Raw genomic sequence first — 19674 nt, 5'->3', positions numbered from 1 at the left:
TGTTCTTAAATTGGTATAATTTCAAATAAAAACATCAATTATAAATCTCTTTAACATTACAGGTATAGATTTCATCTAGTATTTCTATTATGTATTTGTCAAATACTACCGAGTATAATGTATGTTCGATATTATTTTATGCAAACTGCAAATAAATCCAGTTTTTGGAAATTTTGATTGACATATTTAATGTTCTTAATGGTTTAAGTTGTTGAAACGAATTATGTATTTTTCGACTGTAAATTGAATAATTTGATGTTGTATTTTTGGTTTATATGTTACGTGTCAAAATTTTACGTATTTACAAATACAATAACATAATTGAGTGTATGTTGTATTTGTAATGTTAATATTAACTTTTTTTAGATGTGTATTTTTCAATTTAACAGTATGATGTATGTTGTATTTGTCAATATTTACGTGTGATGTATGTTAAGCCTGGTAGAATCTGGTTTTTATTCATGTTAAATTTTTTTAATGCAGAATAATTGAATAAAATTTGTTGTAAAAAAGATGTCGAATATTTCATCGTTAGTTAAACACTTTGGATTTTGGAACGATGAAAATAAATACGTCAATTACAAAATTGATGCGGTCACATTCAAAGAGTATTCTACGTATGTTGAATATTTAGAAAAAATTGCAACAAAGCTGAATTCGGATAAATTCCGAAAGAACATATACGTAAACTACACTGTTGAAGGTGATGAAATTCCAATTGAAATTCACAATGATATGGGTGTAAAGGTGTATGTGGAGTTGAAGAAAGAGAATAAAGCATTACCAATGTACCCGCTGTGTATAACTACAAGTGATAGGAGTTTGGAGATATGTTTATCCGGAGAGAGTTATGTTCATGGTAATCACTTGCAAATCGGTTACATGAAACAATCATCATTGGGAGAAACAGTTGGTTCGGTAGAATTAGCATCATCTAGTTGTGGACATGATGATGTGTTGTTTGAAAACAAACAATTCGTGGTTATAGATGATCTAAACCAAAAAGTAGTTGCTGTCGATCAAGTTTACGAAGACAAGGATACTTTAAAAACTGTGATGGTGAATTATGCGATTACAAACCGATTCAACTTCCACACAGAAAGGTGTAATGTAATAAGGTATTTCATTTTACCATGTAGATTGTGTATTTGAAATTGTGACTATGCTTATTTATAATGTCAGTAATTGTGTATGTTTAATTTACAATGTATGTTTAGATTGTATTTTTTACAAATTTATATGTGCAAACAATTTTCTTTTACATTATGTATTTTAAAAACTTGTTTTTATATATTTCAGTATTTAATAATGATTTGATTATATTTATTTGTGGTCATTATTGTATTTGACTTTAACGTATTTTTAACTCATGCTCATTACATGTAGCTACACACTTGTCTGCGTAACTGATGATTGTGATTGGAAATTGAGAGCATCAAGTATAGGGAAGTCTGAACTTTTTAGAATTAGAGAGTTTCAAGATAAACATACATGTCCTCTAAAGGAAAAGGTTTATTCCCAACGACAAGCTACGAGTCGATTGATAAGTGGAATTGTTAAACCAAAAATAGCAAATCATAAGAGGAAATACACTCCTAAAGACATTGCAGAGGATATAAAAAATGATTTTGGCATGGATGTTTCATACAAGGTTGCGTGGCGGGCAAAGGAAAAGGCGATGATTGATTTGAGGGGTACAATGGCCGAATCGTATAACCGGCTACTTGGTTACCTATATATATATTGGATAAAACATATCCTGGTTCAAATATAAAAATGCGTAAAACCAGAGAAAATGAATTTCTATATGTTTTTATTGCTCTCTATGCATTTATCAAGGGATTTGAGTGTTGTCGAACAATTGTGGTTGTTGATGGTAGCCACTTAAAAACACCGTTCAATGGGACATTTTTATCTGCAAGCACATCAGATGGTGCAGGTATGTCTAAAATTCACGATGCCTTTTGTTTATTAATCTTAATAACTACAAATACAATATGTTTTTTTTTACAGAAGAAATACTTACATATATGCAGGTAATATACTGGCCCTAGCATATGGTGTGCTTGATTCTGAGAATGACAAATCTTGGACGTGATTTTTCGAGCGTTTCAGAGAAACATACGGAATAAGAGAGACCATGTGTATCGTATCCGATAGGCATGAGAGTATAAACAAAGCTGTTTTCAGAATCTATCTAGAAGTCACACATTATGCATGTATATGGCATCTATGAGGTAATGTATGTAAAAAATACAGGAAAAGCCATGATATTTTGTCGCCTATTTTTTATTCAATGGCAAAAGCATATACGCAAGATGAGTTTGATGAGTTGATGCTTAAGGTTCAGAAAGTAGATATGCGGGTTGCGGAGTATTTGGATGAAGCTGGTAGGGATAGGTGGGCTAGAGTTTAAGCAGCTGTTAACCGAGGTTGGACAATGACTTCTAACATTGCGGAGTGTATTAACAAACATCTTCTAGCTACTAGAGAACAACCGATATATGACTTTCTGGAAGAGGTTCGAAAGATGTTTGGTAGATGGAATTACAATAATAGGAGAAATGGAACATACACGTTCATCACACTCGGTAAAAAATTCCAAGAAATGCTATCAATCAATGAGTATTTGTGTCTACGAATGACAGTATGTTTCAAAATCATGTGTTTTTATAAAAAATTAAATATATTTATAAAAAAAATTAATTCTAAATACTGTTTTTTAATAAGGAACTTTGTTTTTTTATTGAATGTATTTTTGATCTTAAAACAGTTTATATTGAAAAACCTTCAAATACATGGAGTTTTTTTTTTCTTGGGACAGATTGAAAAAAAACATTTTAGTTTTTTTAATCTGAAGACTGATTTTACATAATGAAATCTGTTTTTTTTTATTGAATATATTTTTGTTATTAAAACAGTTTATATTGAAAGAAATTCAAATACATATTTTTTTTTGTTTGACAGATTGAACCATCAACAGAATTTGTGTACACGGTACATGATGGATGAAGGCGTTTCATTATTAATCTGAGTAACAAAACATGCAGTTGTCGTATGTTTCAATTAGACGAAATCCCTTGTCCGCACGCATGGGCTGTTATAAAACAGAAACATTTGGTTGTTGATAATTATTACTCTGATTTATTCAAGCCGGAGACAGTTGTAAAGACATACGATATTGCTGTGGATCCTCTACCAAACGAGCGTGAATGGAAAATTCCAAAAGACATCTTGGATGAAGTGGTGTTGCCGCCGAGATACAAAAGACCACCTGGTAGGCTAAAGAAGAGGCGTGACAAACCTTTACATGAATTACTGGCTGGAAAAAAGAGACATGCTTGCAGTACTTGTGGACAACTTGGACACAACAGGCGTTCATGTGGTTTTGAGCCTAGGAGGAAATGATTTGGTTTCAATTATGTTTTTATAATCGTACCCTTAGTTAGGGAAATACTCCGGGTTTTTTTTTAAGAATAAGGACAAATGTGTCAATAATTTCTATTGACACTTATTATCTGTATTTCTATAATTCTTGTTCTGTATAAATGTTTGTCGTAAAATTCATTGATTACTGTCAACATATGTACAAATACATCTAGTTTACAGTATAAAAATCATCAATAATTCATGAAAAGAGGTTAAACAAACATTGAGATTAAATTTGGTATTATAACATACTTGAGTAAATAACTGTGTATGTCTGTTAAAGAAACTTAATGTGAATACTTGAAGATTGTTTTTCTGTTCATTCAAACATACAACAACCATATAGTATGTGGATTACAAGAACATTAGGTTTTTATATCAAAAAAATGATATGTATTTTTAGCTGTTAAGTTGAAAAAACATTATGTACTTGTAAAATACATAGTTTACAGATGTTAATGATGTCAGTATTTGAAGGCCACCTTTTGATATTCAATGAAATTTTCTTGTTTCCGAATAGTATGTTCAACAGTTAAATAATTGTCAACATTAATAGTAATCTTAAAAAAAAAAGCTGCACATTCATTTCACAAAATTATAATCCAACATCAATCTAATACATCTAAAACAACAAACTAGCTACTAAAGAAAAAAAAAGAACAAAAACATCGTTTATCCTAACATAATTGTTCAAACATCATGAACATCAACAGTGTTGTAATCTATCTCAGTCCTAATTGGTCTTGGTGGAACTTCACTATTACTCTCAGCATTGTTGGCCAACTTGACTTCGGCGTATCCCCACAAAAGAGTGTCATATCTCATTCGCAGCATATGTGCATATATATTATCTAGTATACTCCCAGCCATGATCAAATACTCAGCATATGCTGCCACAAATACACCACAGTCCCTATGATAAAAAGGGATATACATGTTAGTTTTTAATACTAACTATAATTAAGGATAAAAATGTTGTAAATATTTTTTGTAATGAAATATACATATAACATAATGTATTTGAAAATAGTATAAAAATGTATGTTTATATAAATCTATATGACTTATCTATTTGGATAGAAACACCATGTATGTTTTTTTTTTAAATATTTATGTATTTGTGTGAATAGACTGATGCATCCTACATGTATTTGTTGGTTAAAATAACTATTTAATTTGGAAATACTTACATGCTACCATATTCTTGCTGAGGCAGATTTTCAACATAAATAACATCAAGGGTATCCATCTGCCCCTTATCGTTAGAAGCTGTATCCTTAACCAAACTGAGATGTCTTCGATTTATAAAGAATCCAGATATATTAAGGAAATGTGGCAGTAATGTGGCTAGTTTATCAACTTCAGTCCTCACAACTGCTGCGTGCCGAGCAGAATGGTACGAGTTGTAAACATAAAGATGCCTGTCAAAATTTTTATTCATTTTTTTTAAAAAAAAAGAGGAATCAGAGTATCAGTAAACATGTATTTTTTGTAATATTTAAAAAACAAGTGTTAACCAAAAATAGCTGTCCAAGAATGACAAAACAACCAACACCCAATGATTTTCTTCTTTTATGTCGAATGGTATTAGCACATTGTCAACCGTATGCCATGGCACATTCGCAAGTAGTTTGTGGCCCTTGACATAATCGATCAAAGTAGACTCTTCGTTGGCAACATCGGTCTGTGTTCCGACGTTGTGGAATGCGTGATAACAAACATCAAAGTGCTGCTTGAAAACACAATCAACAGTGGTGAAAGTATAGTTGTTGTTCATGTCATATTTTCCTTTCTTCCAAAAGTAGTACAATATGACGTCAATATGCTGAAATGATTCAAAAATACATGGGTTAACTTTAGATATGAATTAGTACATATTTTTGGTAATTAAAATTGTTATAAAAATTACCTCGTCATTCCACAACTGACCATCCATTGACAAAAGGTAAAACCAATTCTTATCTTTAATAGTTGTGACAACAAAATCCTATTGGACACCATCCTCGAAAGCTGCCATGTTTTTCCTATAATGATCTTCACAATTTTTCCTGGAAAAAAAAAAACACAAATACATTATGAAAAAAGGGACACATTCATAATTATTACAAAATTCATAAAAGCCTTACAAACATACTTGGCATCATGCCTTTTGAGCATTCCCTTGTTAAGCCATTCACATAATTCTTCAAAGACATCGAGGTCCAACACATCAGTAATGGGAAATTGATGAAAGAGGTGTTTCTTGTCAAACAAAAGCATTTGTTGCTTGCCCGAACTGCTACCTGTGTATTTGCGAAAAAAATCAACAGTTGTTCCACTTTAAAAAATGTACAGCAAACAACAAAATGATGTAAATACATACCAAATTCTGTGCACCATGGTGAGGTCTGGTATTTTCAGCCGTATAGTCGGAGGAACTGATGGATGAGGAATTATCTCTTTTCCAGGAGTTTGACTTGGCCAAGCTTCGTCGGGCAGATACCACTCAGATATAGGTTGCACGTCACAAACTTTTGCAACAGGATCCACAAAATCATTAAAGCTAGTGTTTCCCACATTCTTTTGTGGTGTACTTGTTCTTTTGGATGCTCTTTTGCTATATGAGCCAATACCTGTGCAATAACCTAACAAATACAAACATATAAAACTGAAAAAAAACAACAGATTGGTTGCGAATTAAACGTATTCAATTTTAATGCATACCTCTATATCATTTGAATCATCCGATTCTTTTTTTTCTTCCACTGTTTCTTTGGCTGTCTCAACAGCCGGACATTCATCGGAAATCGTCTGTTCTCCCGAAAGATCACCTCCTACCAAAATCTCTTCTGTTGAAACTTTGACAGTATCACCGCTTCCATTGCCATTATTCGCTTGTTTTTCATGACCATCACCTTTAATAAAAAATGCCATATAATATGAATCCAAAAAACATGATTAAAAATAAATCAACAAAAACATATAGAAATAAATCGTGAGAGAAAATTAATTGACAAATACTTGGCAAAATAATCTGTAACATACCTCGGGAAAAGAAACATGAACAATAGTAGTATCCATTTGGATACCATCATCATGGTCCATGTAGGCCTCACCTGCGTGACGTATGTTCTCGTTACGAAATTGAGCATGTGTTTCACTATCAACCCCCTACAAATACAATATGTATTTATTTTCAGTTTTTTATTTTTCAAAAGCATTGTTAATTTTTCATCCATCGCCAGACGGAAATCCTTTAATTCAGTAAATACAGACTTGAGTGCATCAACAACCTAGAAAAATTAGAAAAACAAGATCAGGAAGATTATAAAAACATTTTTTTGAAACATAAAATGCATCATATATGACAAAAACAGATTGTATTTTTTTTTTTAAAATGCATCATATATGACGGAAAAAATATAAAACTTACATCTTGTTTGAATTTGTTGAAATCTTCCCTCAAAGACTTGATGTCATCTTATTTGTTGGTGGATGAATCATCAACAGATGCGCGGTGTGTACTTGTACCAACTGTTTCTTTTCCTTTTGATTGAACGGGCTGAATTGGGACAGAAACTCCTGTTGGAACTGATGGTGGGATGACAGTTTGTTTGACTGTTGATTGCCGATTTTCCACGGGCAACGGTGCCGTTGACATCTTCCTAGATTTCTTGCGTGGTGGAGACTTTGAAGGGCCTTTCCATTCTTTTTCTTTGGCAGCAGCAACATGTGGTGGTGTTGTAGAGAAATCAACATACTCATCCTCCGTTACTTGTATTTGCTAGGTGAAACAGGTCAATCTATAAAGAATGGACGCAACCCGAGCTCTTCAACTTCATTGGTCAGAGGAACAATGTTCCTAAAGTTAATGTAATCCTGTAAATTTGGAAAACATTGCAACTATCAGTCATGTATTTGTCAGACCTGTATTTGTCAGTCATGTATTTGTTAAAATACATTGAAATAGAAAAGTATGACTACTGTCAAACAATGTATTTCTGTGAAGATAGTAGTTAAGAAACACGTATTTGGCAAAAACATATTATGAAGGATCTAATTTAATAAAGGATTAAGTAATAAGAATGTATTTTATTTTAAAAATTCTACCTTGGAAACACCTTCTCTGAACATGCCCGACATGAGTAGGGAAACCGTTAGTTGTGTGTTAATTATTTTCCAGTTGAACATTCTTGGAATTTTTGTTTCCTGTCTTAACAACTAAATTGGGGTCAATGTTGGAACAACACTCGTATATCCAAACTTGCATAGCATACGGAAAACCCCAAAGACAGTAAAACTGAAGTATCTTTTGCATCCTGTTGTGAACACTAACAATCAGATCATCGAATGCTTCTTTACCCTATGTATAATCTACATATCGTCCACTCACAACCAAATCAAAATATTTTTTTGGTACTGTCACGTTTCTCTTTTCACTGGACAGTAAATAATTATGGATGAAATATAAGACCGCAGTCCTAACAGCATCTCTATCAGCATTAGCCCCGACACCCCAATCCTGATCTTCAAAACACTTGTTTAACGACATCTTTAAAACATTTTTTGTTGCCCCAGGAAAATACTTTGTCATGAATTTGTTCTCAACATCCGGAAATTCAATTTCCTTACCATAACACTTGAGCCCAGTAATTAATGTAAAATTAAATAGAGTAAGCGTGAGTTCGGTCCCATTGATATCAATAACAAAAGCATCCTTCAAACTACGTTTCAACTCCCTAATCATCAGACATTTAAACAGTTGACACTGAACCTCGGATTCAACCGGCATATCCAAATATTTATCAAAAATAGTGTTCTCAAACATCTCAAACTATTCATCAGTAAGTTTGTCCATCAAATCATCTCTGATTTTTTGATTCATGTATGCTTTAATACGTACTGGAGCAGTTGGAGGACGTTTCAACATGAATTTAGATCCCCGAAAAAATAATTAATAATATGAGAACAAATACACATCGTATACTGAAAAATACATATGACTGAATATTAAAAAAAAACACAAAAAAACAAATTACTGGTTCTTAGAATTTAAAAACTACAACACAAAATAAACATACATACTTTAGAAAAAATGTTCCCATAAGAAGCAAGTTAAAAAAACAATCAAAAATACATAAACATCAACACATATATATATTTAGACCAAAGTTTTATGGGAAGAAAAATAGACATACATATAATGAAAAAAATCTGTAAAATATGAGAAAATACTGGATGTCAACAAATACACAATAAAAACTAAAAAATACAACATCTATCTCGCAAAAGCATACGAGTCTCACAACTAAAAAAAATCAACACATACATTCATATAGATTAACGTATGTGTTTAAAACATAAATATAAACTGAAAATATGATAAATCCGACATCAACATGAAAATATATATTAAAAAAAAGAATAATCAAAACATACATTCATAAAAAATTACGTATGCGTTCAAATACATAATCAAAAAATGATTTTTTTTTTTTGAAAAAAACTTGATTCTTCACTGATAATTTTGCTGCTGGTAAATCTTCATCAACAACAACATTCTTCCCCTTTTTAGCAGAATCAACTTCAGATGTATTTCTCCTCTCTGATGTTGTAGCAGAAGCTTTTTTAGTCTCAGAAATACGTAGTTGAAGACTCACTTTTCTCTTAGGATCATGTATTTTCTTTCATCTAATCTCAGCATATTCTTTCTCAGCAGAAGTTGCATCAACATTGATTTTTTGTTGAGAAATACCCAAATGAAAGGTCGGAAAATCTAAATTTTGAACACCATGTGTTATACCTCTAGTTACTCTCCTATTAGGTGTGGTTTGATAAGCCATTAGAAGAATGATTTAGTGATTAACACCTGAAAATTAAACTTTGATTTAAGTTAAAATTATAAGAACAATAACATTAAAAAACGAAAAATACACAATATATATAAAAATACTTACACAAATACACAACCACCCGAGAATTTAGGCACAAAATCGTGGTTGAATCGTGGATGAAACGTGATTTAAGGTTGAAAGTAATGGAAAAAAAACTGAAGAGAAAAAAGGGCCAAAATTTTGAGTAATTAAAGAGAGAGAATCCTAATTAATGTGTGAATATGTAATTGTACCGTTAAAAGGGGGAACAGGGATTGAGCAACGTGATTTTAGGTGTATTTGTGTATATTTTACCTTTTTTTTTTTACCATGGTAGCTATAATTGGTAATATTGAAAAGTTTTAAGTTATTATTAATAATAAAAACAAATGCTAGTTATGTTCATTAAATATGGTTAAAAAGAAGCTATGGCAGTAATTTTTCCTTTTATTAATTCTAATATGTGGCCCAATTAATGTAAAGCCTATAACTAATATTTAATAAAGAATAAATCTCATCCGTTAGATCGGTTACTTGATGGATGTACCGGATTAACTCTCAACTCCTATAAGTTGGTCCTCCCTCCACCCATTAGGGTTATCACTTATTCTATACATTTTTTTCCATCACTGACGAATGTGGTAACGTAAAACTAAGACAAGGAGGTAGAAATCAATTTATACAATTAACGCTTCCGCTTTCGTGATAATGTCTTCCTCATCAGGTATGTTTTCCGTATTATCTCCATGTTAGATTATTGTGTTCAAGATCCTGTGAATTAAGTTAATTTTACATGAAATCCATCAAAAATTGCAAATTGGAATAAATTTTCCTATTTTGAGTCAAAATAGGTTTCATACTATTATAAATAGGGATTGCTACTAGCTATTTTCGTAACAAAAAGTATTATGAATGAACATCGTGGAGTGATATTTTGAATAAATATTTACCTCCAGCAGTCTTCTTAAATAGTTCCAATTCAGTAAATTTTCATTCGCATGGAAAAGAACAAATTACTCAATTAGAAAAAAAAAAAAAAAAAAAAAAAAGAGTTCAGTTTCATGCAAAACACTCCCAATTTCTTTCTTGTTTGTCCTTTTAACATCAATTTTCCTCATAGCAACTTCTTAATCCCTACTTAATCATTCATTCAGTATACAATTCTATATTCCTTTTCATCTCTATCGCCCGTCTTCGTCAATCTTGATCCAATGGCGAACACAAACAACAACGACGACCACGAGTCAAACAAACACTGACCCAAGTTCATTCTCATGCAAAATAATTCTCCCAATTAATTTCTTTCTTCTTTTTCCTTTTAACATCAATTTAATTTCTTCATATAGCAACTTCTAAATACCTACAGAATCCTTCATTCAGTATACAATTCTCTAATTCATATTTCATCTCTAACGTCCATTGCCTTCAATCTTGATTCAATGGCCAACACAAACAAATCAACTTGAAAAAAGTTTTCATTTTCATGCAAAATATATAACTCTCCCAATTTTCTTTCTTGTTTTTTCTTTTAACATAAATTTTCTTGATATCAACTTCTATATCCTACAGAATCCTTCCATTCACAGTATACAATTATCCAATTCTTGATGCAATGGCGGAAAACACGAACAACGACGAGCACAAGTCAATCGAGTCAGCCATTGATGAACACAAACCCACTGTGGATATATATAGTTTAGAGACGTTGACTGAAAGTCTTGGGTTTGAGAGCTTAAACGAGAAATCAAAATGCGGTTTAAACGAAGAGATTTTGCCGGCAAAACAAAGATCACAATCAAATACGACGACGACAGCGAGAGAGGAAACAAATTCGAGTAGTATTGCAGTTACAGGTTTCCCGCCACTCATATCAAGTTTGAAAAAGAACGGACGGCCCAGATTTAGTCTACAAAAGGTGCGGGAAAATGGACGGCTGCAGATTTCATGTATGAAAAACACTCGCCCGGATGTTCTTGTCGAACGAACACCGTTAGCTGAAGATAATGAAGAGAGTGGCCGTGTGAGAGTGAAGTTCATCGATGGGGATGACGAATAATACAACAAAAAACGACAAAAAAAAAGTTTTTTTTTTCTATTATTAGCGTAGAAGCAGATTATCCAAGAAACATGGAGAAACAAGAAAATCTTGAAATGGCAGTTATAGTGATAGTGGTTCATTTTTTTTTTTCAACATAGTGATAGTGATGGATGAGGAGAAAAGTAATGGTTGGCAGTTAGCGTTGACGAGTTTCCACGGCATTGCAGTAAGCTTGTTCTTCTTCTGGTAATGAGCAATAACACAGTGAAAGATCATCTAATTAGTGTACAACTAAAAACAACAATGTACCAATGTAATCCTACAAGTAGAGTATGGGAAGAGTGAGATGTACACAGATCTTACTTCTACCTTCTGATTAGTGTAAAAACAGATTAATTAGGTACCCAAGAAGTCGAAGGGGCAAACAAGAAAATCAATCTTGATATAGCAGCTGTATATAGTGATAGTGATGGATGAAGAGAAAAAGTAATGGTAGGCAATTAGTGTTGACAAGTTTCCACGGCTTTAATTTGCAGTAAGATTGTAGCTGGTGTGATTAATTAATTAGTGATCGTCTTGAATTCGCGTGCGCATATAGTAGATTCCGCATGCAGAACGTATCTCGTAAGATTTAACTTATGCACAAATAAGTTTACTAATTAGAAATGGTGAAAAGTTTGATCAGTCAAAGTCAAACTTGTCTTAAAAATATTATTAAGTTAAATAAGATTAAATTATAATTTTTAAATTTTTTTAATCTTTTACAAAATATAAAAAGACCCTAACTTAATCCCAAAAAACTCACTAGCCCCCCTTCTCCTACCCCCACCACTCCCCCCTCCCCCTTAATTTCCTTTTTCACCAGCCCCCTTGCTCCCACCCCACCTCCGCCCCCTCCCCCATCCCCCCAACACCATTTTTTTTTAAAAAAAGTTTTAAATTTTTTTATTTGCTTTTTCACCAGCCCCCCCTGCTCCCACTCCTCCTCCGCCCCCTCCCCCGCCCCCCAACCCTAATTTTTTTATTTGCTTTTTCACTAGCCCCCCCCCCCCCCCCATCTCCTCCTCCTCGCAACCCTCCCTCCGCCCCCACCCCAATTTTTTTTAAAGTTTTTTTTAACAGCCCCCACTCCGCCTCCTCCCACCCCCACCCCCTCCACCCCCCCCCCCCCCAAAAAAAATATTTTTTTAAAAAAAGTTAGAAAAGTTTTTCTTTTTGTTTTTTTTGCACCCACCACCCTCCCAAAAAAAATTGTTTTAAAAAAAGAAGTTTTGCAAAGTTTTTGTTTTTGTTTTTTTGCACTACCCCCCCCCCCCCCCCCCCCCCCCCCCCCCGAACCCAAAAAAAAAAATTTTTTTTTTTGGTTTCTTACTTTCCCCACCCACCCAAAAAAAAAATTGTTTTTAAAAAAAAGGTTTTGAAAAGTTTTTATTTTTGGTTTTTTGCACACCCCACCCACTCCTAAAAAATAATCTTGAAAGGAAGTTTTGATTTTTTTTTTTTTTTGGGTTTAGGAAAAGTTTGGATACAATGCAGGTTGTTGTTGTGTGTTTGTAGTGAAATAGATGGTTTTTCTGTTGTTGTCCTGGTATGGTTCAAGTTTTAGGAAAATATATCTAACATATAGTTTTTTGTTCTTGTCCTGGTATTTATCTGGTTCTGTTTGTAGAAGATAACCAATAGATTTGTAGTTGTTGCAACAAGTTCTACACTTTTTGCAACAAGTAGACAATCTGTTGCAACGACTCACTAATCTGTTGGACATAGCTTTAGTTATTTGCTTCTGTTTGTAGAAGATATCCAACAAATTTGTAGTTGTTGCAACAAACTCTACACTTGTTGTAACAAGTAGACAATCTGTTGCAACAACTACAAATCTTTTGGACATAACTTCAGTTATTTAGTTCTGTTTGTAGAAGATATCCTACAGATTTGTAGTTGTTGCAACAAGTTCTACACTTGTTGCAACAAGTAGACAATCTGTTGTAACAACTACAAATCTGTTGGACATAACTTCGGTTATTTGGTTCTGTTTGTAGAAGATATCCAACATATTTGTAGTTGTTGCAACAAGTGTAGTGCAACAAGTTCTACACTTGTTGCAACAAGTAGACAACCTATTTATGAATCAACAAATGTTGAGGAAAGATATAGTCAAATTGATAGCCAAATTAACAATCAATTCTCAGAAAGAGATGAAGAACAGAGCCAAGAAGCAGTAGATACAAATGAAGAAAGTGAAGAAGAACTAGAAGATGAAGAAACTAATGATGGAAACGAAGGAGATGAAGTAGATCAAGGAAATCTGCTACACCCCAGAAGGCAGTTGCTGAACAAATTATTACTTAAGTTGTGGTATTTGGAGCCAAGGTGTCTATTGAACAATTTCTGTTTATGAACTTATTTATTTTGCTTACTAATTGTTGCAACAAATGCATACAGTTGTTGAAGAAGTTGCAACAAGTTACTAATTTATTTCAACAAGTTACTAATCTGTTTTAACAAGTTACTAATCTTTTTAAACAAGTTGCTTAGTTGTTGTAACAAATTACTCACCTTTTTGGAAAAAATCAAACAATTGCTTAAATTATTGCAAAAACTAAAAAATATGTCGCAACAGATGGGTTAATTGTTGCAACAGATCATACATTTGTTGAAGAAGTTGCAACAAGTTACTAATCTGTTTCAACAGATGGATCAGATGTTTAAGCAAGTTGCGTAGTTGTTGCAACAACTTACTCACATGTTGCAGCAGGTATCTCATATGTTGCAACAACTTACTCATATGTTGCCGCAGGTATCTCATATGTTGCAACAAATCCTCCATTGTTGCAACATATTCACGATATTGATCACATTGAGCTCTTTTGTTTATACTGAATAACATTGAATTCATTTTTCTATCACTAAATATGGTCGAATTAAGTACTTCACATCAAATCACTCTAATGATCACTCGATTTAGGAAGAATACACTTAGAATTGCCCGTCTAATTCATGAAATTACTATCTAATCCATTGAGGATGTTAGTAGACATATATATTCATCGCTAAATACCATTTATTTTCTTTGTTTAACACTAAATATGGGTGAATTAAGTAGTTCGCATCAAATCACTCTAATGATCACTCGATTTAGTGCATACTAACTTAGTAGATCATCTCTCTTGACTCAGAATACATCAAATTGATTAAGTATTATACATTGATCACTAAATATTGTTGATTTCCTTTGTTTATCACTAAATATGGGTGAACCAAGTAGTTCACATCAATTCACTCTAATGATCACTCGATTTAGTGCATACTGACTTAGTAGATCATCTTTCCTGACTCAAAATACATCAAATTGATTAAGAATTATACATTGAACATTAAATATCGTTGATTTCCTTTGTTTATCACTAAATATGGGTGAATCAAGTAGTTCACATCAATTCACTCTAATGACCACTCGATTTAGTGCATACTGACTCAGTAAATCATCTTTCCTGACTCAAAATACATCAAATTGATTAAGTATTATATATTGATCACTATATATCGTTGATTTCCTTTGTTTATCACTAAATATCATTGATTCCCTTTGTTAATCACTAAATATGGGTGAATCAAGTAGTATCTGTTGCAACAACTGTAATATCTGCTGCAACAAATGTAGGATGTGTTGCAAAAACTGTAGTATCTGTTGCAGCAAGTGAGATACCTGTTCCAACAAGATACTAGTTGCTGCAACAAGTCTTGTTACTTGTTCGATAAAACCCAACAAGTTACAGAGCTGTTGCAACAGATTCATTATTTGTTGGAAAATGTTCAGTAATTTATTAACAAGAATACACACATTTGTGATTTGAACACGATCAACATATCATATAAACCAAGTTCACAAACACCAAGAACATAAATTATCATTCTAAAAAAGAACAATATTAAAATGTCATAAAGTTCCAAAAAAATAACTATTTTTGTGCCAGCTGTTTTACATAAGAAACATTTATTTTTCCTCGTTCGCAATGATTCCCCAATTCCACGCCTCCTCTTTGTCCGCCTTCTTCCGGGTTTACTAGGATCAACATATGGAGGAGGTATCTCTCTCTCTAATTCAAAACTTCTTTTCAAGATTTTTTTTTTGGGGTAGGTGATGCAAAAAACAAAAAATAAAAACTTTTCAAAACTTTTTTTTTAAAACAATTTTTTTTTTTGGGTGGGTGAGTGGAGTAAGAAACCAAAGAAAAAAAATTACTTTTCAAGATTTTTTTTTTGCGGGGAGAGGGGGTTGGTGGATGGGGTAGGGGTGGGTGGTGCAAAAAATCAAAAACAAAAACTTTTCAAAACTTTTTTCTTAAATAAAATTAATTTTTTATGGGATGGTAGGGGGTGGTGCAAAAAAAAAACAAAAAAACTTTTCAAAATCTTTTTTAAAAAAACATTTTTTTGTGGGGTTTGGGGGTGGATGGGGTGGGGGTAGTGCAAAAAACCAAAACCAAAAACTTTTCAAAACTTTTTTTTTAAAATAAAATTAATTTTTTTGGGAGGATGGGGGGTGGGGGGGGGGTGGGTGGTACAAAAACAAACAAAAAAAGCTTTTCAAACTCTTTTTAAAAAACATTTTTTGTGGGGTTTGGGGGTGGGGGTGGGGGGAAAGGGCGGGGGGAGGGTGTATGGGGTGGGGGTGGTGCAAAAAATAAAAAACAAAAACTTTTCAAAACTTTTTTTAAAATAAATTTTTTTTTTTTGGGAGGGTGGGGGATGGTGGGGCGGGGGGTGGGTGGTACAAAAAACAAACAAAAAAAACTTTTCAAACTCTTTTTTAAAAAAACATTTTTTTCGTGGGGGGTGAGGGTGGGGGGCAAGGTCGGGGGGGGGGGGGTGGATGGGGAAGGGGTGGTGCAAAAAATCAAAAACAAAAACCTTTCAAAACGTTTTTTGAAAAATAAAATTAATTTTTTTTGGAAGGGTGGGTGGTGGTGGGGTGGGGAGGGTGGTACAAAAAACAAACAAAAAAACTTTTCAAAGTCTTTTTTAAAAAAATATTTTTTTTCGTGGGGGGTGGGTGTGGGGGTGGGGGTGGGGTATGGACAAGAGCGAGGGTGGATGGGTTGGGGTGGTGCAAAAAACCAAAAACAAAATCTTTTCAAAACTTTTTAAAAAAATAAAATAATTTTTTTTTGGGAGGGTGCGGGTGGTGGGGCGGCGGGGTGGGTGGTACAAAAAACAAAAAGAAAGCTTTTTAAAATCTTTTTTAAAAAAGCATTTTTTTTGTGGGGGGTGGGGGTGGGGGCAAGGGCAGGGGGCAGGGTGGGGGCTGGGGGCAAGAAGGGTGTGGGGGCTGGGGTATTTTATGATTTATATGAGTTGGGTCAAAGTGTTAAAAACAAAACTTGTAGTCAAAGTGTAAAAAACAAAGCTTGGGGTCAAAGTGTTAAAAATATAACTTTGGGGCAAGTCAAAACTCCCTAATCACTAATCCAAAGTTTATCACCCCTACTCAATTAAAAAAACTAGAGTTACCCCAACTCAATTTTTAAACCTTTTTGTCACCTTTAATTAAAAGTCCAATGTGTCAGTCTATGACGTTTTTACTTTAACCTGGAACCAACTCATGCAAAAAATAAAGGCAAAAAGTTTGTGGTTGATTTGTCGGAGTGAAAATAATGATCGGCGATCTTGTTTCTCTTCATTTTAATTCGAAAAAGATCTAGCTCGAGGTTTGGGTTTACGTTAAATTCTATCAATTTATCATAGTTAGGTGATAAAATGAGAGAAAATGTACACCTATCTCTCTATATGTCGTTTCACTTTATGCAAACTTATTTGATTAGTAATGAAGTTTAAGAAAGATATTGTTTTAAAACATATTCATGATATTTGTGGAACTACAAAATCGTGTCATTAAAGATAAACTGAAAATTTTGAAGTAACATGAATTTCAAATACAAAAAATTAAGTTTCCAGTTTAAAACTAATTAAAAAAGATATCACATAAAATGAAACAGAGGGACTACAACTATTAATTATTATAATTAAGTGATAAACAGTACTCCCTCCGGGTAAAAAAGAGTGTCCACTTAATCTTATCTTCTTGGGTAAAAAAAAGTGTCCACTTATCAAATCAAGAAAGAATTAATCTTATTTTTCCAGATTTGCCCCTCTTCAGTGCTATGTGATCAAATCCCAATACCCATTTAATTAAGGGAAGTTTAGTCAAATTACTTTTTTTTAGGAGTTAGTATTTTCTTAAGGGGTGTGTAAATAACTAAGTGGACACTCTTTTTGATTCGGAGGGAGTAATATTTAGTACGGAAAAGGGTCAAACATGTCCTTAACATATTAGAAATAGCTCAAAAAATGCTCTCCTTCCACCTATAATATTTGATCAAAAATCTTCCCCCCCCCCCCCCCCCCCCCCCCTCTCCCTTCCACCTATTTGAATAAAGAATACCCTTAATGTTAATTTTAAGCTTAAAATTAATTGTCCCTCCTTTTAACATAACGTGACCTGGAGTATATGAATTTTATTAATTGTGTGACATTATTTTTATTGATCCACATGTAATTAGATTCAAATTCACTCACAATCCAACCATTAACCGAGCTCATTTTTAAAAGACCCAACACTTCCCATTCATGATGATATTTGAACCACAACTTTCTTCTTATTTCATTCAACTAAATCTATTATTATTTAAGGTTGTTTATTTCAAACTTCAATGCTTTTTCATACAACATAAACATGTAGTTAAAATTATTACAACTCCTTAATTGAAACAATGATTTGCATGCTCACGTACTTGCACGTCTTTGAGAGGTAGAAATCCAAACTAATTGTAAACTAGTACACATGTAAAATATGTAAAAGAAAGTACAAAATTTGTATTAATCTATCTTGATTGACATGCCTTTGTGTGTGATTGATGTTTGAAGGGGGTTGTTTGTATTTTCTTTTGCATATATATTTTACAAGTATAAGGTATTAGGATGATATTTTTAAGACGTTTCTTGAATAGCCGAAGTCAAATTCTCTATTACCTTACCACAAATATCGAAATCGAACTTCAAAAATATCTAATTAATTTGGTACAACAATGATATAGTGGTATTTTTAAAAACTGAAAACCGTAATTAACGCACCAGAATTTCTAATACTGTACCATGTCACCCGTAGTAGAAATTTAGATATACTACTAGAGGCAAAGTAAATGAGCATCATGGAGAGAGTTGATTAAATGACCTTTTACAAATATAACTGATTATCTTTGTGTTATGTTAGAATCGTTCATGTATACAAATGATTATATATCTTGTTCATTTTATAAAGACCCCTTTTAACTAATTTATAATTCATTTCATTTGTATTTTTATCTAATTCTAAAGGTAAAAGTCTTATCTTATGGAATTTAATAACCCATTTACTCATTCATGTGGAAAATAGATTATAACATTATTTAATAGTCCTTCAAATCCATGAAAGTAAGCCTATTAACCGGTTTGATCGGAACCGGACCGGTAACCGGTTATAAAATTGGCCGGTTTCTAGTCTAAAAACCGGAACCGACCACCGGTTCTGGTTTACTGGTTTCAAACTGGAAACCGGAACCGGACCGGTCCAAAACGTTAGAAAACCCTTTTTTTTTGTTTTTTGTATAGTATATATATATATATATATATATATATATATATATATATATATATATATATATATATATATATATACATTATAGTATTCATTAGTATATTGTAGGTATATTTACATATGTTATATAAGTTTATAAGTAAAGTTTATATATTTACTGACTAACAACATATACGTATATATATATTAAGTTATATGCTTAAGTTATACTACATATACCTAAAATATACTAAGAATATACTTATAAATATCAATATACTTAGGTTATATAACTTATATATATATATGTTTAAGTTATATGTATACTATATATAGTTATAAGTTATATATATATGTTATAAGTTATATATATATGTTTCAGTTATATGTATTATAACTTAAGTTATTTATAGCTTAAGTTTTTTCTAAGTTTATAAATTCCTATTTTATAAATTAAGTATATTTATATTATAAGTATATTCTTAGTATATTTTAGTTATTTTTCAAGTATATAACTTTCTAGTTTTTAATTTAAGTAGATGTATATTATAAGTATATTCTTAGTATATTTTAAGTATATTCCTAACTTAATATAAGTAAAAATATGAACACAAGTAAATAGAAGAAAGCTCAATAAGCCATATATTTTATTCATTCATGGATAACATTTATTTGCAAGTTGTAATTTTTTTTTAACTTGCAAATAATACATGAGTTGCAAAGAAATAGTAGAATAATAAAAT

At 32.3% G+C, this 19674-nt stretch overlaps 1 protein-coding gene across 1 annotated transcript; it reads left to right on the top strand.

The window, feature by feature from the left end:
- Positions 1-2296: 2296 nt before the first annotated feature.
- Positions 2297-3408, top strand: LOC132611735 (uncharacterized). Its single transcript, XM_060326117.1, has 2 exons — positions 2297-2400; positions 3051-3408. Exons 1-2 carry the CDS (start codon positions 2297-2299, stop codon positions 3406-3408), a joined length of 462 nt encoding a protein of 153 aa, XP_060182100.1.
- Positions 3409-19674: the final 16266 nt, after the last annotated feature.

The sequence above is a fragment of the Lycium barbarum genome, chromosome 9 (assembly GCF_019175385.1).
Source record: "Lycium barbarum isolate Lr01 chromosome 9, ASM1917538v2, whole genome shotgun sequence".
Lineage (NCBI taxonomy): Eukaryota > Viridiplantae > Streptophyta > Magnoliopsida > Solanales > Solanaceae > Lycium > Lycium barbarum.
The sequence above is the reverse complement of the archived record's forward strand: the minus strand, read 5'-3'. Positions and strand labels throughout refer to the sequence as shown.